The 19,091-nt window shown below is 47.7% G+C and overlaps 1 protein-coding gene across 1 annotated transcript; it reads left to right on the forward strand.

The window, feature by feature from the left end:
• The first annotated feature begins 9,719 nt into the window (after nucleotides 1–9,719).
• Nucleotides 9,720–14,258, forward strand: LOC137777372 (gastrokine-3-like). Its single transcript, XM_068564160.1, is given in 6 exon segments — nucleotides 9,720–9,854; nucleotides 10,265–10,399; nucleotides 12,022–12,082; nucleotides 12,085–12,125; nucleotides 13,098–13,239; nucleotides 14,164–14,258. Coding segments are annotated over 6 exon segments (609 nt in total).
• The last annotated feature ends 4,833 nt before the right edge of the window (nucleotides 14,259–19,091 follow it).

Consider the following 19,091-nt stretch of genomic DNA (forward strand, 5'->3'; position numbering starts at 1 on the left):
GCCCACAGGAAACCTTCAATGAACTGTCACTATTATGACTATTTAGTTTGAAAGGAGGCACAGAGACAGTAGCTGTGTGGCCTTCAACAAGTCCCACAACCTCTCTAATTCTCATTTTTCAACATGAAACACATACTTAATGCTCCATCGAAAGCCATCGTCCTCTTCTGATGGAGCAGGCTAACCCACTAGCTTTAGGAGCCTGGGGTTGAGGGTGCCATGGAGGCTCTATTTCTACCATCACTCCTGCTGCCCCCCCGGTCTTCCTTGGTTAGTTCCTCAGAGGGAGGCAAGGGTCAGAGCTGAGTGATGCAGAAGACAAGTAGATTTTCCAAGGGAATGGACCTGGGTAAAGAGGTGTGGACCAGAGGTGCAGTCCAGGACCCCTTCGACCGTATATTGAGTCCCTGTTTGGGGTTATAGAAGCAAGTTTGCTGAGAAATGGCACGGGGAGTTGGATAAATGATGACTTCTGAGTTTTAATGAATCACAAGCAACAGCCCTCTGACCCTACCTGGGCAGCGTCTTCTCTCCTGCAGTCAGAGCGGTAACAGCTTCCTTACACCATCTTCGGCTTGCTGGGCTGTGCCCTCTCGTCTTTCTGGATGGTCGAAGATCCCCCAGGAACAGCTCTGGGGATGTCACTGATGCTATATGATAAGAGGCAGGAATGGAGTTGGGCCACATAGATGCTGTGTATTGGAGTCTTAAGGAGCCAATATATAACAGCATTATTTCCAGGTTCAGATATGGGAGTTAGACGCACTCACTAGGAGCAGATATATGGGGATCAAAATATCATCTTTATTACCAATAAGAGGTGGGTTGGTTTTGATGTTTGCCCACAGACAGCTGCAGGCCGACACACAGGGCCTGTCCCCAGGGGTTTACCACACAGCTGCATGCAGAAGATGCCAAGTCTGCAGACAGACATATCCTGAAGGGAGCCTGGAAGGAGGGGGCTACCTATGCCAGCTCCCTCTCCCCCATCACCAATCAGATAAGGTACATCTCCTCTCCTAAGAAGGAGGGAGGAGGAATAGGGCAAAGCTGGAAGCATTTCTACTCTATTGTTTCCCTCCTGAAGAATGGAAGAAATGCCCTCCCCTCCATGGAAACATGAGGGTAGGGGGTTACTGCTCCCTAAACAACCCCCAAAGCTCAAAACTCCGACAACAAAGGTGTATTTCTTGCTAATCTTTTTCACTCTGGGACTCAGGAAGACAGAGTAGCCTCCACTTGGAATATCACTGTTGCTTGCTGCAGAAAGAAAGGGAATATGGTGTCACAGATGTTGGTTCCTAAAACTTCTGCCTGGAAGTGACAAATCCCACTTCCCTTCACATTCATTGACGAAAACAAGTCACATGGGCAAGTCTGATGTCCATAGGGCAGGGAGATAAAATGCTTTCCTCCCTCTCAGGGAGGGGCATCCCATATTTGAAACAATAATACAATCTCCTTTACCTCCTTCCAGTGAGAATAGGGGAGATCTGGCTGGGTGACCACAGTGAGATGAAACAAATAATTCTGCTCTGGTAAGGAAGGTGGAAATTTTCTATGGTGACAGGTAAATAGCTGGTGACCTACCAGGAAAGTATATCTGATATTTTATGAACTGCTGTACTTGGCAATTAATCTGTAGGTCATGGGCGGTGGATAGGTAATCGTGAAGGGCCTTGAACAGCACTTTCCAAAACCAGAACACTAACCAGGGAAAAAGGTTAGATTAACTTGGGGATCCTGGGTGTGGAAGAAAGAGGCAGAGGAATAGCCCGCTAACAAGATGGCATTATAGTTGGAGCTTGGGCAAGGAGGTAAGGCGGGCCTTCTGTTTATAAGGACAGGGACTTCCCTGGCGGTCCAGTGGTTAAGACTCCATGCTTCCACTGCAAGGTGCACGGGTTCGATCCCTGGTCGGGGAACTAAGATCCCACATGCCTTGCTGTGTGGCCAAAAAAAAAAAGGTTTTGAGGATGGGTACAGAACAGTATTGAGTGTTGGGTGGCTAAGTTGGAAATGAGATACGATGTGAAGGAACCTCAGGGGCTTAGAGAGGGGCAAGGCTGGCAGCTGTTGTCCGGGGGGCTTGGGGTGATCCTTGATCCTTGAGTAGGAACACGGGTGGAAGCGTACGGGCCACAGCCACCAAAAATCTCTATCGGCCACACACAGGGGTTTGAATGGGCAGCAGTGGCTGCACAGGGAGGTGACTTGATCCAAGAGAAACACTTGGATCAAGTGTTTCTTGGTCCTCCCCAACCTGCCCTAATAGTTCAAACTTCCTTGTCCTTCTCCAGGGGCCAGACCACTCCCCAATTCACTCAACAAATTATCCAGCGTCCCCTGTTGCCAGGCCACAGGGTCAACTGGAGCCCAAAAGAGAGGGGAAAGTGTCTTTTTCCAATTCTCCTTATTTTATTGCACTTACATAGGGATCTACCGCCATCCACTTGGGGTGTAGGGTGGGACTAAGGAAGAATGGAGTGAAAATGTTTTGGCTTTTATGACCCTTCAAATAAAGTGTTTTTTTTTTTTTTTTTTAAGGTTGTGGAATGCTTGCTTTAAAAATGTTTGCTGTCTAGTGAAATTTTTTTTTAAATCTAACACAATTTCTGATTCTGTTCACCGGATTGGCTAAGGTTTCCATCTTTTTCCTGCCCCTGCCCTGTGCTGGGCCCTTTGAGCTGATGTTTTCCTTTTAGAGGCACAGTTCCTGTAGACCTGCTTTTTTAGATGGCGGGAATAAACACCTCGCCTCCCCATGCCCATACTTGCAATAATGAATCCAGATTCTGTGAATTTAGAGGAAAAGAATTCACAAAACACAAAGAGGAGCTATAAGGCTTGCATGTGTGTGGTGGGTGAAGGAATCCTATCCTTCTCCCAGACCAGAGCACAGCTCGTGTGTTTGTGTGTGTGTGTGTGTGTGCGTGTGTGTGAACATCTGAACTACACTTGCACAGAACCCTTCTCTCAGGCCCCCCTGCAGGCTTCCCTGAGTCACAGCCCCGCCTTCCCAAAGAGTTGCCCCACTTTGCATTATAAGGCAAAACTGAGGTTTCTGACTTCTCTTCTTAAAGCTGTAGGAAGTAGAAGCAGCAAGTGCTGAGAGGCGTGGCCCGGGGTCACATTTCCACCGTGACTCAGGGAGTCTTCTTGGAAAACAGGTCCCAGAAGGTGCTCTTTTTCAGCAGCCTCTCGGTGATAAGTGGTGAGGGGTTGCCCCGTGCTGCCCGGCGCTGCCTGGTGCTTCTCCCAACATGACTGCCTGCTCTGCCCATTGCCTGGGGTCCACGGACTACATGCCCTTGGCCTTGGAGGCACCTCAAGAGGCTCCTTGAGGGCGACAGTAGAACCGAGAGAGGTGCCACGGGCGGGGCCGCAGCAGATGCGGGGAATGCTGTGAGGCAGGCAGAGCCCGGTGGGTCGGGGCAGGTGTGCAGGTCGGGAAGTTCCAGGAAGGGAGTAAGGGTCACAGCGGGAGGCGCCCTGGCCTGGGAGTAGAATCAGGCAGCAGGGAGTCTGGGGCCGAAAAGAGTTGGCGCTCCAGGGAGGCAGATGTCCAGGGTCAGGGAGACCTGCGAGGCTGGCTTAGGACCAGGCCCTCAGGACCCAAGGCAGGACCCTGGAGCTGGAAGAACTGGGGAGCTGAGCTCAGAGCCAAGTCAGCCGCTCAGGTACAAGACCACTACTGGGTCCGGATATAAAATAAAGCCCCAATCCTGAGGCATAGGACAAGGGCTCAGTCACCAGATCCCTGAGTCACCAGAAGCAACTGGCTCAAGGCTGTCGGAATTAGCATGGCCTAGAGCACAAGGGATTCCAAAGTCTGGGCCATGGTTGAGTGTGACTGTGGTCCTGCTGACCCATGAGGCATGAACTGATCTCCGGGAAAACCACAAGGTCCCTGCCTGCCTATCTTTGAATAGCCCCTCACCTGCTTCCTGTTGCATCTTCCCTCCCCAAGCCCTACCAGGTAATCAGATAGCGACAACCACCTGACCATGTCGAAGCTTCCCACGCCCTCGGCACCTTGTACATCGACCCACCCAAATGTTCTCGGAAGGTCCCGCCTGCTTTGGAAGCCCCACCAACTTCCCATTCAACCCCAGTCATCCCATCCTTGAAACAATAACCTTCTTTGTCCCAGTTTCCCCATCTCTGACTGACAAAAGGTATTACCTTGGTGAAGGGGATGAGTTGGAGGGGAAACCTGGAGTCATGGGTGCCATCAGAAGTGAGATGAAGATGATGATGTTGGGAGGAGAGAAAAGGCAGATGTGAGATATGTCACAAAGGAAAGATTCAGAGCTTTAGGGACCACCTAAATTAGGGAAAGGAGAGGGGGACACACAGAAGTGACACTAAGATTTTGAACGTAGGGATGACGGTCCTGCACACATTTTCCTGCTGTCGCTTTGAATTTTAGCTTTAACTAATTTTGCTTTCCTTTTGTCTGGTGTGGAGAAGTCTGAAATCTGCACGAGGATGAAGTGGAAAGAGCACTGGGCTTGGCACGGAGGGTGTGGGCACTGCATCCTCCCAGACTGGCTGCACGTCTTCATGTTTCATTCTTTCACCTATAAAATGGGGAAAGATCACCTTCATCACCTATTCCAAGGGAAATAATGTAAATGAAATATTTGTAAATTATGCAAAAGAAGTGTAAGGTGTTACGTGCAGATAATTGCCAGCTCACTCTGCCACAAGCGTTCTCCTCTCTCAAGGGCTTCCTGGCTTCCCGGGTCTCTCATGAGGGGCCCGAGTTTCACCTTCTTTGCTCCTACCGCCACCCTGTGGCTGCTTTGCGAATTGCATGCTACAGTTAGGGATGCTAAGCAAGAAGGAAAAAAAAGACAAGTTTACAAACAGAAAAGTATTTGTTAAGTCTTTCCAAGTTAGTTAAGAAATTCAACGCATTGCCAATCGAAAGCTCCTAATAAGTTGATTCTAAATTCCTATGGAAGACTGAATGGGCAAGAATAGTCAAGACAAATTTGAAAAATAAGAATAAAGACGGGGAAAAAATATGTTAGAAAGCTATAGTTATACAAACTGGGATATTGTCACAAGAGTAAGCAGATGGATCAGTGTAGCACAATGGAAAATCCAGAAGGATCTCTGCATATATGGGAATTTAGCATACAATAAAGATACTATTTTAAATAAAAGGGGGAAGAATTCAATAAATGGGATTAGAACAACTGACTGCCCATTAAGACCTAAGTGACACTGTCATAAAACTTAATCCTAAACGAATTGTAGATCTAAACTTACAAAACGCAATTATATAGTATTAAAGGAAAATGTTTGGGGAGTAACAAAGACTTCAAAATATTTTAAAACCCACAAAACAAAACCATAACCTAAGTGACTGATAAAATTGATTACATCAACATTCTAAAAATTCTGTTCATCAAAAGAGTGTAAACAAAGTTAAATAAGTGAAAGTATGAGAGAAGAATTTTGCAACAAATGAATATTATATAAAGAAAATCCTACAAATGAATTTTTAAATGACTCAAAACAAGAGCAAAGTATAAAAATAAGCAAGTCAAAAGAAAAGCAAATGGTCAATAAGCTTATGAAAATATTCACTTAATAATCCAAGAAATGCAAAGTAAAACAATTATCATGTCATTTTCACCAATTCGACTGCAAAAATTGAAAACATTTAACTGTCAGAGAGAGTCTGGGAAAAGGACACTCATTTTGTGTTGGTGAATAGTGTAATTATTCAATAAACTATACTATATCTATATTGTGCTCAAATGGAAAAGGATGAGGGAGATCTCAGTGCATGACATAGTACAATCTCTGGATGTGTTGAATGAAAAATCACATTGAAATGAAATACATACAGTACGATACTATTAATGTGAGCCATTAGAAACACTACAGATTTTCTATGGATGCCTGTGGGCATGTGTGTACGTGCATGTAGGTATGCACAGGCAAAAGGTCCCATCAGATGTTCACCAGACAAAATATGGTAGTCACCTTTGGAGAGGAGATGGGAATTGAGGTGCTGGTCAAAAGGGACACTAACCTTAACTTTCATGTTTTAAAAGGACGCACTATTTGTGTAATTAGAGACTTATTTAAAGAAGAAACTGACTAATGTGATAGATGGTATTTTCCAAAGATGGCCACAACGATATGTCCAATCCCTCCTGCTCTTGGCAATGTGAACTTGCTAATCCCTACCTCCATCAGCTTTCAAATATCAGAGCTGGCATCCAAAGCCAGATAATCTAGATGACATCCAATCTAAGCCTATGACCATCCAACACTGCTCTGACTAATTAACCCTTACAACAATCCTATAAGGTAATACTGCTAACATCCCCATTTTACAGAAGAGGAAGCTGAGGCTCATCCAGGAATTACAAATAGCAAGGAATTAGTTAAAAAAAGAAAGAAGAAAGAAAATCTTATGGAAAAATATTCAGTCATCTATAATCAAGGAGATAAAACTAAAACAAAAATAAGATTCGATGTCATACTTAAACCATTAAAACTTTTTAAAAAGAATAATGTTTATTGCCATAAAATTTGTATATGCATACATTATGGGTGAAAGTGCAAATAAACACAATACTTTGAAAAGCATTTGGGCAGTGTGTATCATGAATCATAATGTGTTTCAAACACATGATGTGTTTCAATTTCAATCTACTTCTGGGAGTTTATCTTATAGAAATAATACAAAAGAATAAAAATGTTTTCACACCAAGACATTCGTTGCAACGTTATGCATATAATTAGAAAAAAAACCCTTTTGGATTTTGTATTTGTATATCCTCTGCTTCCCCCTGCTTTTTAAATGTCTTTAAATGATTAATTGAAATATATCGTTATAAAAAAAGTAGAACACCACATTTATTTATGGAAATTATATTAATAAATTCCCATGGGAAAATACCAGGAGAAATTATGCGAGAATAATCATAACTTTGTGAGAGTGTTGGGGTGAACTTTATTTTCAAGATGCTCAGTAATGTTCTCATCCTGTTTAAAGATTTATTTTATTTACTTATTTTTTATTTTTTTACAGTAGGACCTTGTTGTTTATCCATTCTATATGTAAAAGGTTACATCTGCTAACCCCAAACTCCCACTCCATCCCTCTCCCAACCTTCTCCCCACTGGCAACCACCAGTCTGTTCTCTACGTCCGTGTAGGACAAAACTGTTACGATGCTTGTCTGTCGGCCAATCTCTTTTCCTAAATCATAGTTTTTGCCTTAAAGAGGCTGGGCCAGGAAATCCCACCCTACAATCTGGCACAGGATGGGTTTCTTCCTGCCACTGGGTATGATGCCGGCAGGCAGTAAAGCATCAGGCCATCCAGAAGCTCGTGGGCCCCGCCCCTGTGCCCACGGAGGGGAGTCAGGCCTGGAATGTCCACGGTCCACAGTCCCAGCCCTGCATGCCTGGCATTCTTCATCATCCAGGCCTGTCTGCTGGCAGCCGAGGTCCTTGACAGTTGCTTCATCTGCAGTGGGGTTTAAAGCCAATGTCTGCAAGTGCATTATTCTGTTATCTAGATTGAGGATTAACACCTCTATTGATTTGATGGGGAAAATGGCTCCGAAATCCCCCTTGACAAGCTCTCTCTTTATCAAGAAACCACTCCGATCTCACCCACTTAGCAATTCACAGCAAGTGCCTATATGAACTGAAATTAGGCAGCTCCCAATCTGCCCGCTCTATCCAACCCCAAGAGACAAGGTAGCAATAGCTCAAGCCTGGCGCCTCACCCTCACCCCAAGGGCCTGGAATGAATCTGGAATGAAGCTCATAAAACCCAGACCGGCTTTCAGAACCCTTATTACCAGGAGATAACACGTCTCCACATTCACTCATACTGGCCTCCAATCCGTTCTCCGCAGAGAGCTAGAAGAGGTTTTTTTTTAATTTTTATTTATTCATTTATTTATTTTTGGCTGCGTTGGGTCTTCGTTTCTGTGCGAGGGCTTTCTCTAGTTGTGGCAAGCGGGGGCCACTCTTCATCGCGATGCACAGGCTTCTCACTATCGCGACCTCTCTTGTTGCGGAGCACAGGCTCCAGACGCGCAGGCTCAGTAGTTGTGGCTCACGGGCCCAGTTGCTCCGCGGCATGTGGGATCTTCCCAGACCAGGGCTCGAACCCGTGTCCCCTGCATTGGCAGGCAGATTCTCAACCACTGCGCCACCAGGGAAGCCCTAGAAGAGGTTTTTTAAAGACCCTCTGGTGGCTCCCATCACACAGATAATAGAAAACCACCCAGGTCCAGCCTCCATGGCCACCCAGCCTGCACCCACTACCTTTCCCGCCGAGTACTGGCGCTTTTCCCAGCCTCTGCTGGGGACACGCTCTTCTCCCTCCTCCAGAGTGACCCACGCATCCTGGTTGGCCTGGTACTTTCCTCTGGCACTCAAGAAACCTCTCAGTCCCCAGCAAACCCAAACCGTGCATCAGGCTGCTTCCCCACCCAACCCCACACGTCTAACTGGCCACACCCAGGCTTCTGGAAGGTCTTAGCCCAAAAGTCACTTCTCAGAAAGGCCTGACCCTTCCCCAACTACTCCCCCGGCAACTGAATTGGGTCCTCATTGTTATTCTCTCTCGTGACACTCTTTTTGGTTGAGGGCACTTACGGAAATTATTTACTGCTTCATTCACCATCATTGATTGAGGACCTAGGTGCTATTGTTTTATGGGTTGGGGATACAGCAGTAAACAAAGCAGACAGGAGTCCCTAACTTCAGAGAGCTTACATCCTACAGGAAGAAACGGTATGATTTTTAGAGGCAAACTACATAGAGTGATCAGTGTGACAGAGAAAAAGAAAGCAAGAGGGGAAAGAGAATGTCAGGGGTGGCGTCCTCAGTCTTAGACAGGGCTCCCAGGGAGGTTACATCTTGATCACAAAAGATGAGGAAGTGTCTTTATTCCCATCCTGCCAGACCTACTAGAGAATGGACTTGAGGACACAGGGAGGGGGAAGGGTAAGCTGAGACGAAGTGAGAGAGTGGCATGGACATATATACACTACCAAACGTAAAATAGATAGCTAGTGGGAAGCAGCTGCATAGCACAGGGAGATCAGCTCGGTGCTTTGTGACCACCTAGAGGGGTGGGATAGGGAGGGTGGGAGGGAGAGGCAAGAGGGAAGAGATATGGGGATATATGTATATGTATAACTGATTCACTTTGTTATAAAGCAGAAACTAACACACCATTGTAAAGCAATTATACTCCAATAAAGATGTTTAAAAAAAAAAAAAAAAGATGAGGAAGCAAAACTCGGATTCCTGGGAGTAAATGTTCCAGACAGATGGAACAAAACGTGCAAAGGCCCTGAGCAAAGAACAGTGGAGAAGCCAGAGTAGCCAGAGCTGACAGGTGAGAGGAACAAGAGTTGCAAGTGAAGGCAGAGAGGTAACAGAGGTCTGACCCTGTGGGACCCAGTAGGTCCCTGTAACTCATGTGGCTTTTATACTGCATGAGATAGGAAGCTACAGCTGGGTTTGGTCTGCCTTGGGATTTAACCGGGGTGCTCTGACAAACACTTGTTAGGAGGCTTTCAAAAGATTCCAGGGGGCGGATTAAATGAGGGTAGTAGTAGCAGAGTCGATGAGAAGTTATTTAATCCTGTATATATTTTGAAGGTACAGCTGAAAAGATTTTCTTCTCAGTTGGATATGGGTGGGAAGGAAAGAAGAGTCAAGATGACTCCAACAGCACTGACCTTAGTGGAGAGAAGGATGGTGGTTCCATTCACTGAGATGGAGACTGTGGGCAGCAGGTTGGCGGGGGTGGAGATCAGTTCTGAACGTGTTGACTTTCAGATGATTAGACATCAAGTAGAGAATTAGATGCATGAGTCTGGGGGTCGAGAGAGAGTTGGGCTGGACACACAGCCTTGGGAATGTTTAGAGTTGAGACTGTATTTAAAGCCATAACACAGTGGGTGAAATCACTAAGTGAGCTAAGTGTAGACAGAAAAGAGGAAAGGTCCAAAGACTAAGGTCTAGGACCATCCACATTTCGAGGCTGGGGGAGTGAAAGGGAGAAGGCTGGTCAGAATGATGGAAACAAACAGGCAAACGTGTGTGTCCCGGAGGCTCACTGAGGCCCACAACGGTGCCAAATGCTGCTGTTTTGTCAAATAAGAGGAGGTCTGAGAAATGACCTTTGCATTTAGTGTTGTAACAGTCATTAGATTTGTTAAGGGCAGTTTCAGTAGTGTCTTTGGACTAAGCCTGGTCCCCAGAACATCAGTGACAGCCATCCACTGGATGGATCTGTTGGGACCCAGGGCATCCGTGTCAATGCCTTTCGAGGTACGGCCAGCATCCGAGACAACAAGGTTTTGAATGAATGGGATGGAATCTTGGACTTCGAGAACGTAAGATGTGGAACACGTTCATTACAAATGCCAAAGAAAGCCTTGCCTGCTCCAACATTTTGCCTTATGCTTTTCCAGAGAGAAGAGGACCCTGTCTACATAGACCTTCTCTAGGTTTAGGATCTTGAGGGAATACACCTCTTTAGATAAGGGACCAGCTTTCTTGCATTTGCAGTGACTTCTTTTTGAGCCAGTGACCGCAGTAGGAACTTCTGTGATCTCTAGGGATCCCACACCCCTTTGTGTTCCTCTCCTGTGTTGACTTCACAGGGCTCCTGAAGGCCTCTGAAATAAGAGAGCCATTTCAAGAACCCAGATTTCTTATAACTGGTATGTGCTATGGAGGTCTTTTGTCTTGATCTCAGATTTTAATCAGTTTATTTCAAAAGCAGGAGAATAATTTATTTTCACTTTTAGAAACCTTGCTTCCACTTGCCCAGATGATTGGGTATGGTGAGGTATGACCTGGCAGAAAGAGGCAGGAGGGGGAAGGGACACCTCCCTGATAGAAAAGCTCTATAACCAGAGATATGGCTCAGCCTTTGTGCACCTCAGTTTCCTCATCTGCAAAGCAGAATCAACAGCTGCCTTTCCTACCGGAAAGGGCTCCGAGAGGATAAAATGAAAGAGAAGCCCACACTCCCTTACTCCCTGGATGGGCTTCTGCTGTCCAACCCCTGCTGTTTGGAAGCTCCCCTCCTACTTCCACACTGGACAGCTCAGGACAGACCCCGCAAACACAGGCTTTCTCTCTGCTCCTGCCTGGACCTCCCATGCTCTCCTTCCCAAACACCATCTCCCTCAATCTTCACCTGACCTGCTGCTGATTTCGTTGAGGACACGGCTCCCGAGTCCTCCTCAAAGGGATGCAGTCCAGGGATTTCCAACTCTGTTTTAAGCCGTAGAGACTTTTCTTCCAACGAAAGATTTCACAAAATGCCACTCTATGGAATGGAAGTCAGAACTGCTCTGGTTGGAGGAGGGAGACGGGCTCAGTCAGACTCAGCTGGAGAACCTCGGCTTTACTGCAAAACTCAGAGAGGCTGAAGGTCAGGTCCAGGGCCACGTCAGGAGTGGTCAGTGGCAGACCCAGAGCCAGGATCTGAGTCTAGAGGTCCGGGCCGAGGCGCCTCCTCACCCTGTACATCCGGAGAGCAGTCTACCTCACACACTGGCTTCACAAGCAGGCAGTATCTTGTCTCATCCCTTCATGGCATCCCCGCGGGAGAGGGTCTACTTCTCCTGCTTTACAGATGGGGAAGCTGAGGGTCATGGAGGCGGCTGAGGACCTTGAACAGGACCTTAAATTCAGCTTTGTTTCTGGGGCTGACGCCCTACCCCTCCAGCCCCACCGGTCTGTGAAGGGTATGCAGAGTGCCCCGGGGGATACCTTCCCGTGGTGCCTGCAGCAGTGACAGTGCCACGGGCCCTCGGGGGCAGCAGGGCCCCGTGTGCATGGCCAGTCCTGCCGCTGGCGCTTTGCTCTGGCGCCCAGGGCCGCGCTACGCCAGTATGCTCCATGCCACAGTCTGAAGAACCAGCTACGTGCAGCACTGATGGCAAGTAGGAGGCCACTATACTGTGACTGAATGAATGACAGGGTTCTGCTGTGTTGCTTTAAGGCCCTTCTGGAGGCTAAGCTGTTTAGCAAGATGGCCTGTGTCCTAGCCAAGATGGATGAAGCTGTCCAACTTTGGACGATATTAGTAAGGCCCTGGACCACCAGGTAAGTGAAACCAGCTCACTGTGGTCCCCTCCTAGTTTGGTGTTTTCCAACTCTACATCCTGACCTCCTAGGATGGTGCTGTGTACACAGGGGAATTCAGTTCATACTTGTTCTTAATGCGCATGAAATTCTATCGCCGTGCAAAGGACTCCAAGTCCAGTCCGTGGCCCATTTAAATTACATCATATGAATGAAAATGGACCAATGGAAACTCCATACGATGACATAATTTTAGTTTATTCCAAAAGGGTGTGAGCTACATGTTAGTGAATATAAGTAGTTGAATATAAATATTAGAGTGAACTAATAGAGTATTTTTATCCTCATGCCTTCTCTCCTCCCCTGCACACCCTTTACACACATACACACACATATTATCTTTAGTTTAAAATGAACCCAGACTGCTGAAACTCTCTCCCTCTCAGCCTCTTAAATGACAAGGGCTGTCAAATAAATTAAAAAGCAGCAGGAGGTCCTTGGCAAATCATTGAAATCTGGCATCATTTGCTTAAATAACCCGCCCAGGACATTTGGGCAAAATGAATGTCCATTTCAGGTGGGTTGCTGAGTCTTGGGGGAAAAAAATGCACTTTGGGTCACATAAAAATAAAACAATTTGTCAATTTTTTAACAGAGAGGTAGAAAGTATTCCCCTCATCTGATTTATAACAAGCAAAAGCGTGGTATAAATGAAACACATAATTTTAGAGATGAGAAAAGCACTGGAGGCTGGGAGAGTTGAGAATTTAAGGGTGAAAGGAGTACAGCCTTTCAGGGACACACAGGCTCACACACAGATTTTTTTGGAGTAATGTCATCACCTTGTGGTCAGACAGGGTATTGCTGCTATAGACAAAACTCAAGGGCAAGTTCATGGCTATTTTTGTGCACTGGAATAGGTTTCTCGCTCTTCTTCCTTGCTGCACCACCTCTATCTGCTGTCTCACCGTTTTGAAAGGTCACCTCTTCCAGGCTTTAAAGCATTATCCATCCACTCGAGGCCTGACCTACGCTGTTTTACCCAGCCGGGTCAAGAACTTAGCCCAGTATGGAGTGCCCATCAAGGATGTGTGCCGACAGGTCCCCACCTACTTTGCCCAAGAGCAAAAAGAAGGTGTGTTAATAACTTAACTAGAAACTGAAGACCATGGTTGAGGCAAATGGTGCAGTATGATTTTTAGGTGTTTAGCAAACTCTAATGACAGTTTTCAGGTCAATTCCATTTCTTTGCTACTGGGTATAAAAACTAATGAGCCCTGAAATGTATTTCCCCCTGGTGGCAGCGAAGATTTCCTGACACCAGGGATCACTGAGAACAGGCAGCAGAGTTAACTTGGCTTTACCAGAAGGTTGAGGACAGTCATTTCACCATCGGGATTGGACAGCTGGTGATACTCTCACCTGACCCAAAGTTTCATCCTCCCCTCCCCTCCCCCTGCCCAAGCAGCACTGTGCTTGGCATCCTACGTAGGAGGCCCACTGCTTTGGGGTTCTCAGTCCTCCTTTTTCTCTGGCTGTCCAGATGCTGGAAGGCAGGACCCTGATAGTTATGGACCACATGCTGGGAAAGGAACGGCTCAGGGGCTGGCATCCCTGCTGGGGATATGGTGGGAGATCAGTGGTGACGGGCTTGGAAAGCTATCAGACAAGACTGCAAAATCTGTCTGCTGCTCCAGAGAGAGTCAATAACCACTTCCCATTAAGCTGTTGCCTGTCACTTACATCTTAGCGTAAACTAACCCAAGGTACAAGGCTTCTTCATAACAGGAACTTCCAGCAGGAAAACACAGAGAACTTGAGGGGCTGGGGGGTTAACGAGGATGATTAAAGAGCGATAAAAGAAATAGGAAAAGGCATATGGAGGCAGTTAGTGCAGCACTGATGAGATCTTCCATTTTGTTCCCAAGTCTCTGGCTAGTAAAGTTGTGCTGAACATCACATCTGATCTAGGTGCAACTCACAATATATCCACTCTACTTAGGGGTCTTAGAGCGATTAAGTGGTCTTTTAAATAAAATGCTTCTCTTTCTTCCTAAAGGTACTGCACTGGCGATTGACCCCAATTCCTGTTTCGAAGTCCAAATTCTGTCCTTGCTGAGACTCTCCATCTGTGGGGAGTTCCCTGGGCTCTGAACCTCCAGGTCGGCCACGTGGAGAGCGGACCTGCCTGGATGGGGCCGCTGACCTGAACCCAGAGCTCAGGGACCCAGCCCACCTCTGCCGATGGGAAGCTGCTCATTTCAGACCTGCACCTTCTACTTTTTGACCCAAGATCCGGCTCTGTAATCTAAAAACTGGGTACACTTTCTCCCTCTGGATTAGAACAATAAAGTTTCTCGCTTCCCTGGTCTAGCAGATGAGCCTTCCCTGCCTGCACTGTCCTCTCTCGAGTTACTGGGTTCCCACCCATGTGCTGTCCACGCCATCACACACCAACATGGTGCAATGGAGGACGTGTCTCTCCTAGAATGTCTCATTTCCAAGGGCCTCTCTTTAGGGTGGCCCTTGAAGAACCCCTTCAGAATTTGGGCCGTAAGTAAATAAATAACAAAAAGACACTAGCCACAGCACAGACTTAAGCTTTCAGGTCTGAGGTCACATCTCTGTCGCCTGCAAATTGATGCTGAGATTCTATGGAGGCCTATTCACTCTGGCCCAGCCTGCACCATGAAAATCCATGAGAGATCCATGCACCATGAGAGAGAGCCAAGCGTATGAACAAGGCCTCCCAGACCTCTCTTTGGAACTGGTCTAAATCCCTTCGTGGGAACTCCCAGGCATTTCCCTCTGTTACAAATGAATAAGGGACCTGGCCTCTTTGCACTGGTCCTTTAACCGTCCATCCTTATAGCTGGGAAGGACAGAAAGTCAGCCTCGCCCACAGCACACAGAACATCCCTGGCCCCCTCACCTTAGACGCCAGGATAAACAAGGAAAGAGTCCTGGAAATACAGATACAGATGTCCACCAAAGGTCGTGCTGGAGTTTGGAGTAAAGAGGACAGGACGGGGGTGGGGCGGGCTCAACAGCGCATGCGGGTGGCGTGGAAGGCCTCAGGGTGATCTCAGCACCGATTCGCCAAAGACAGAGCTGAGCGCAAGCTTTGCAGAGTCATGATGTGGTGTGGTTACCTACAGTCATGAATGGAAAAGTGACTGCATGGGAGAGGCCCAAGATAAACCTCTAACTGGGCTTAAATAAGGTATGGTTGGGCCAGCCAGGGGTTCTGAAACTATGGATTTGGTCACTATGCAGCTTACTATGCAGCTTGTCGAGGATAAGGCAGATGGAGATACCTGCACAGAGCATTCAGGGTAGAAGTATCAGTTGTGACAGGTCAAGGCTTGGTCGACCAGAGGCCCGGAGAGGACCACAAAGCAGGGTCCGGCCCCCAGGGCATGGCCCAGTGAGTCCCGGAGTTAAGTCCCCATGGCTATCAGTCCATCTTTGACTGGTATCTGCCGTATTCCTGACATCTATCCTCCGGCAACTTCAAGAGCAGTCCCTGTCTGGTCCCATGTGCCTGAGTCCCTGTTACAGTTGCCTGGACCCCTGCTCCCGAGTCCTCTGTGATGGCGTGTGAGCTGCTGTCTACTGACAGCTCTGATGCCCATCGAGCCTTCCCCTCCGGACTTCTGAGCTTCAGCTGCTCCTGAATTTCCCATCATCTCCGGGCTCCACCGGATCATTTTAACATACCTGTTACTTCCAGGAGACTTTAGACACTCCCCACCCCCAGGCACCCACCATGCTTAACTCCATCTGTTGCCATCCCTGCAGACACTCTGCCAGCTAGACTGCTTTCCTCCAGGAAAATCTAGGTTCAAGGCCTGCTGCCCTCCTATACATCATCACCCTTGGCTGTCGTTGACTCCGCTGTAATAGCTCTGTACCAGCTCTGAGAAACAATAAGTACAGCCTTCTAGACCTTACAGGGCTTGTCAAGGTAGATTTTGGTCCTTCAGGTTACAAGCTCAATCTTTATCTTATAAAGAATCTTCCGTGCATGCAGCAGGATTTAGATCCTTTGGGAGTTGGGATTGGAAGGAACAAAATTCCCAAATGTCATAGACTGGGTGACTTGTAAACAACAAACATTTATTTCTCACAGTTTTGGAGGCTGGGAAGTCCAAGATCAAAGCACCAGCAAATTTGGTGTCCGGTGAAGGCCCACTTCCTTGTTCATGGACAGCTGTCTTCTCACGGTGTCCTAATAAGGTGGGAGGGACAAGGGAGTACTCTAGGGCCTCTTTTCTAAGGGACTAAGCCCATTACATTGGGGATTAGGTTTCAACATATGAATTTTAAGGAGACATAAACATTCTAGTCTACAGCACCACCCTACTGATGGCCATTGTTAACGTTTATCCTTAAGAGTTCACCTAATCCATCACTCAATGAAATTTACCATATTTGAATCTCAAACCAGTGCCCATCATCCTGACCCAAACATATTCCATGTGTATCAAGACCACGTGTCTTCTGTTTAAAATACAATCACACTGATATTCATAACAGACTGTTTCCTCCATCTGTGATTGAAGAACTCAAGCTTCTTGCTAAGTCCTTTGCAATAATCTTGGAGTGTCCCTGGAAGGGCCTAGGAAGTAGCTAAGAATTAGCTCACTCATCTTCTAAGCGGGGAAATCTTCTACTCTCTTTTCTTTCTTTCTTTTTTTTTTTTCTTTTTTCCTGTCTTGGCACAGCTGCTGTTATTGACCTCTGCCGACATCTACAACGCTGCCTCTTAGGACTGGGCCGAGGGGACTGGGAACCCACAGCCTGCTGTGCTCACAGCTGAGCCATCTCTACCACCTGCCGTTCCTCCAGTGACCATGCATCCTGGGCAGATGCCTCCGTCTCAGCCTCAGGAGCCAGAGGAACTTGGGCCTCTGGACTCATCTCGAAATAGGGAACTGTGTCTCACCTGTCGCTTTGGTGTCAGTCGTTCACACTGCTGCAACGTTATGCCCTGTTTCCTTAGAGAAAGTGTAGTGAAAAACAGGCGTTTCTCTTCTGTGGCTTCTGTGGTTTCTACTCACAGTCTCCACCCACCACCCTGGGGCCTGGAACATGAGCCCTTTGGACACTGGACTGGGGCCAAATCTGAGCGCAAGACATCGCAGCGTGCTCGGCATTGGTCCTCCCATCTAGGACTCGTTGGGTACGACCGTATCCCGGCTCCCTCTTCCCTGAGCTTTCAATCTCCCTTGGCTTTGTCCTTATCTTCCTGCAAACATGCGCTGGAAGGATCATCAGAGGTCCTTGGTCATGTCTGCAGCCCAGCTGGGAACTGCACAAAACCCTCCCTCCAAGAAATCCCTGAGATTCTTGCAAAAGTTCCACCCTTGCCCAGGAGGCCCTTCTCAGAAAGGAGGCCCAAGACAGAGGTCAAATTCCCTGCCTCCCAGTTCAGAGAACGATGCTCCAATGACATGGTTCCTTGTAGGGGGACTCTTGCTCCCTTCACTAGCCCCACCCCTTCCACCCTAGATGGAGGCACCCCGAACTGTCCTCATCATGCCTCATCCTCTCCGCAGCCTCAGGGAAGAGCCGACTGGCCCCGAGCCCCAGGGCTGCGGGTGTGGGTGGGCTGGCTCACCAGCCGAGGGTAGTGGCTGCCCGGTGCTCATTCTCTGGCTCCCTGCCCACTCCATGCTCTCAGCTTCCCCAGGGGTCAGGAGTGGGGCCCATTATCCTGCCAAGAATGTGCTGCTTCTCCTCTTCCTGCTGCTGCCTGGGGTAGAGAGACCGTCCCCGCAGTTTAAGCTGTATCTGGGCAGTTATTCCTACGGAGTATCTTCATTGGCCTCGTCAGTTTTGGTGATGCTTTTCATCCAGGCAGTGTCCCCAGCCCTCCTCCTGGAGCTGACCTGCTGCTGATGGTGGACCCTCGTCCCTCCACAGCACTCGGCCCCTGGCCTGGCTCCAGGCACGTGGAGCTGGAGCACGAGCCTTTCAACGCTGCTCTGGGTTTCCTACAGCAACGGCCAACTTGAGCTGTTTCCTAAGACTGCCACAGACTGGGTGGGCCTTCTTTGTATTCAGTTGTGTTTTACATTTTAAAAATATATAAACGTTTTTAGTGAGGTATAACATACAGTAAAGCGCACGGATTTTAAGTACAGTGAATTTTTACATACATACACCCATATAGCCATCACCTAGATGGAGATGTAGAACATTCCCTACACCCTAGAGGGTTCCTTCATGCTACTCTCAGACATGGCTTTCCCCAACCCTCACCCCAAGGGAGTAGAAAGGGACATTGATGGAATCTGAGGAGCTCTTAGCAAAAATCAAGTACACCCTGGCAGGACCCATAGAGTGAGGGCCAGCTTCAGACTGTAAGGGGCTGGCGACTACCCCAGGATTCTCCCTATTATAGCAATCAGTCAGGGCAAACGGGAGAATAGCGAGGCTCCCAAAGGTAATTAACAAAAGGACAGGATGCTTGCCCATTGACCAGGCACCATGTACCTGAGGCCATGCTCTGATGGGTGAGGCAAAGGTAACATTTCAGAGGAAGGTTGAGAGGTGGGCTGCATCATTAGAGGTAGTGAGGTGTGTCACTTCACTAGGTCACATGCTACAGCATGAGCTGGAGGGACCCATGCCAGGGAACCCTTCACTAGTGGTTAAAAGGAAACAGGCTTACCACTTTACAGTGGGGTAGACCCCTAGACCCCCAAACCCCAAGAAACCCTTGATTCAGTTCCTATATGTGTCCTGAGCCCTTCACATCAGAGTTTCTGCAACCTCACACATGGTTCCTGAGGGAGCAACAGGACATGGTGTCTGGACTAATAAAAGGAATAGCAGGCCAAGCAGAGCTAGACAGTGGGCTCCAAGTACCATTTATTTCTCAGTCATTCTGTGAGTAGCACACAGCACTGCCTTTCTACGGCACAAGTGCAGCAATGTGGTGAGCCCAGAACTTCCAAAGGAGTTGTAGGGGTAAGAGAA

The sequence above is a fragment of the Eschrichtius robustus genome, chromosome 15, assembly GCF_028021215.1.
Source record: "Eschrichtius robustus isolate mEscRob2 chromosome 15, mEscRob2.pri, whole genome shotgun sequence".
Classification (NCBI taxonomy): Eukaryota; Metazoa; Chordata; class Mammalia; order Artiodactyla; family Eschrichtiidae; genus Eschrichtius; species Eschrichtius robustus.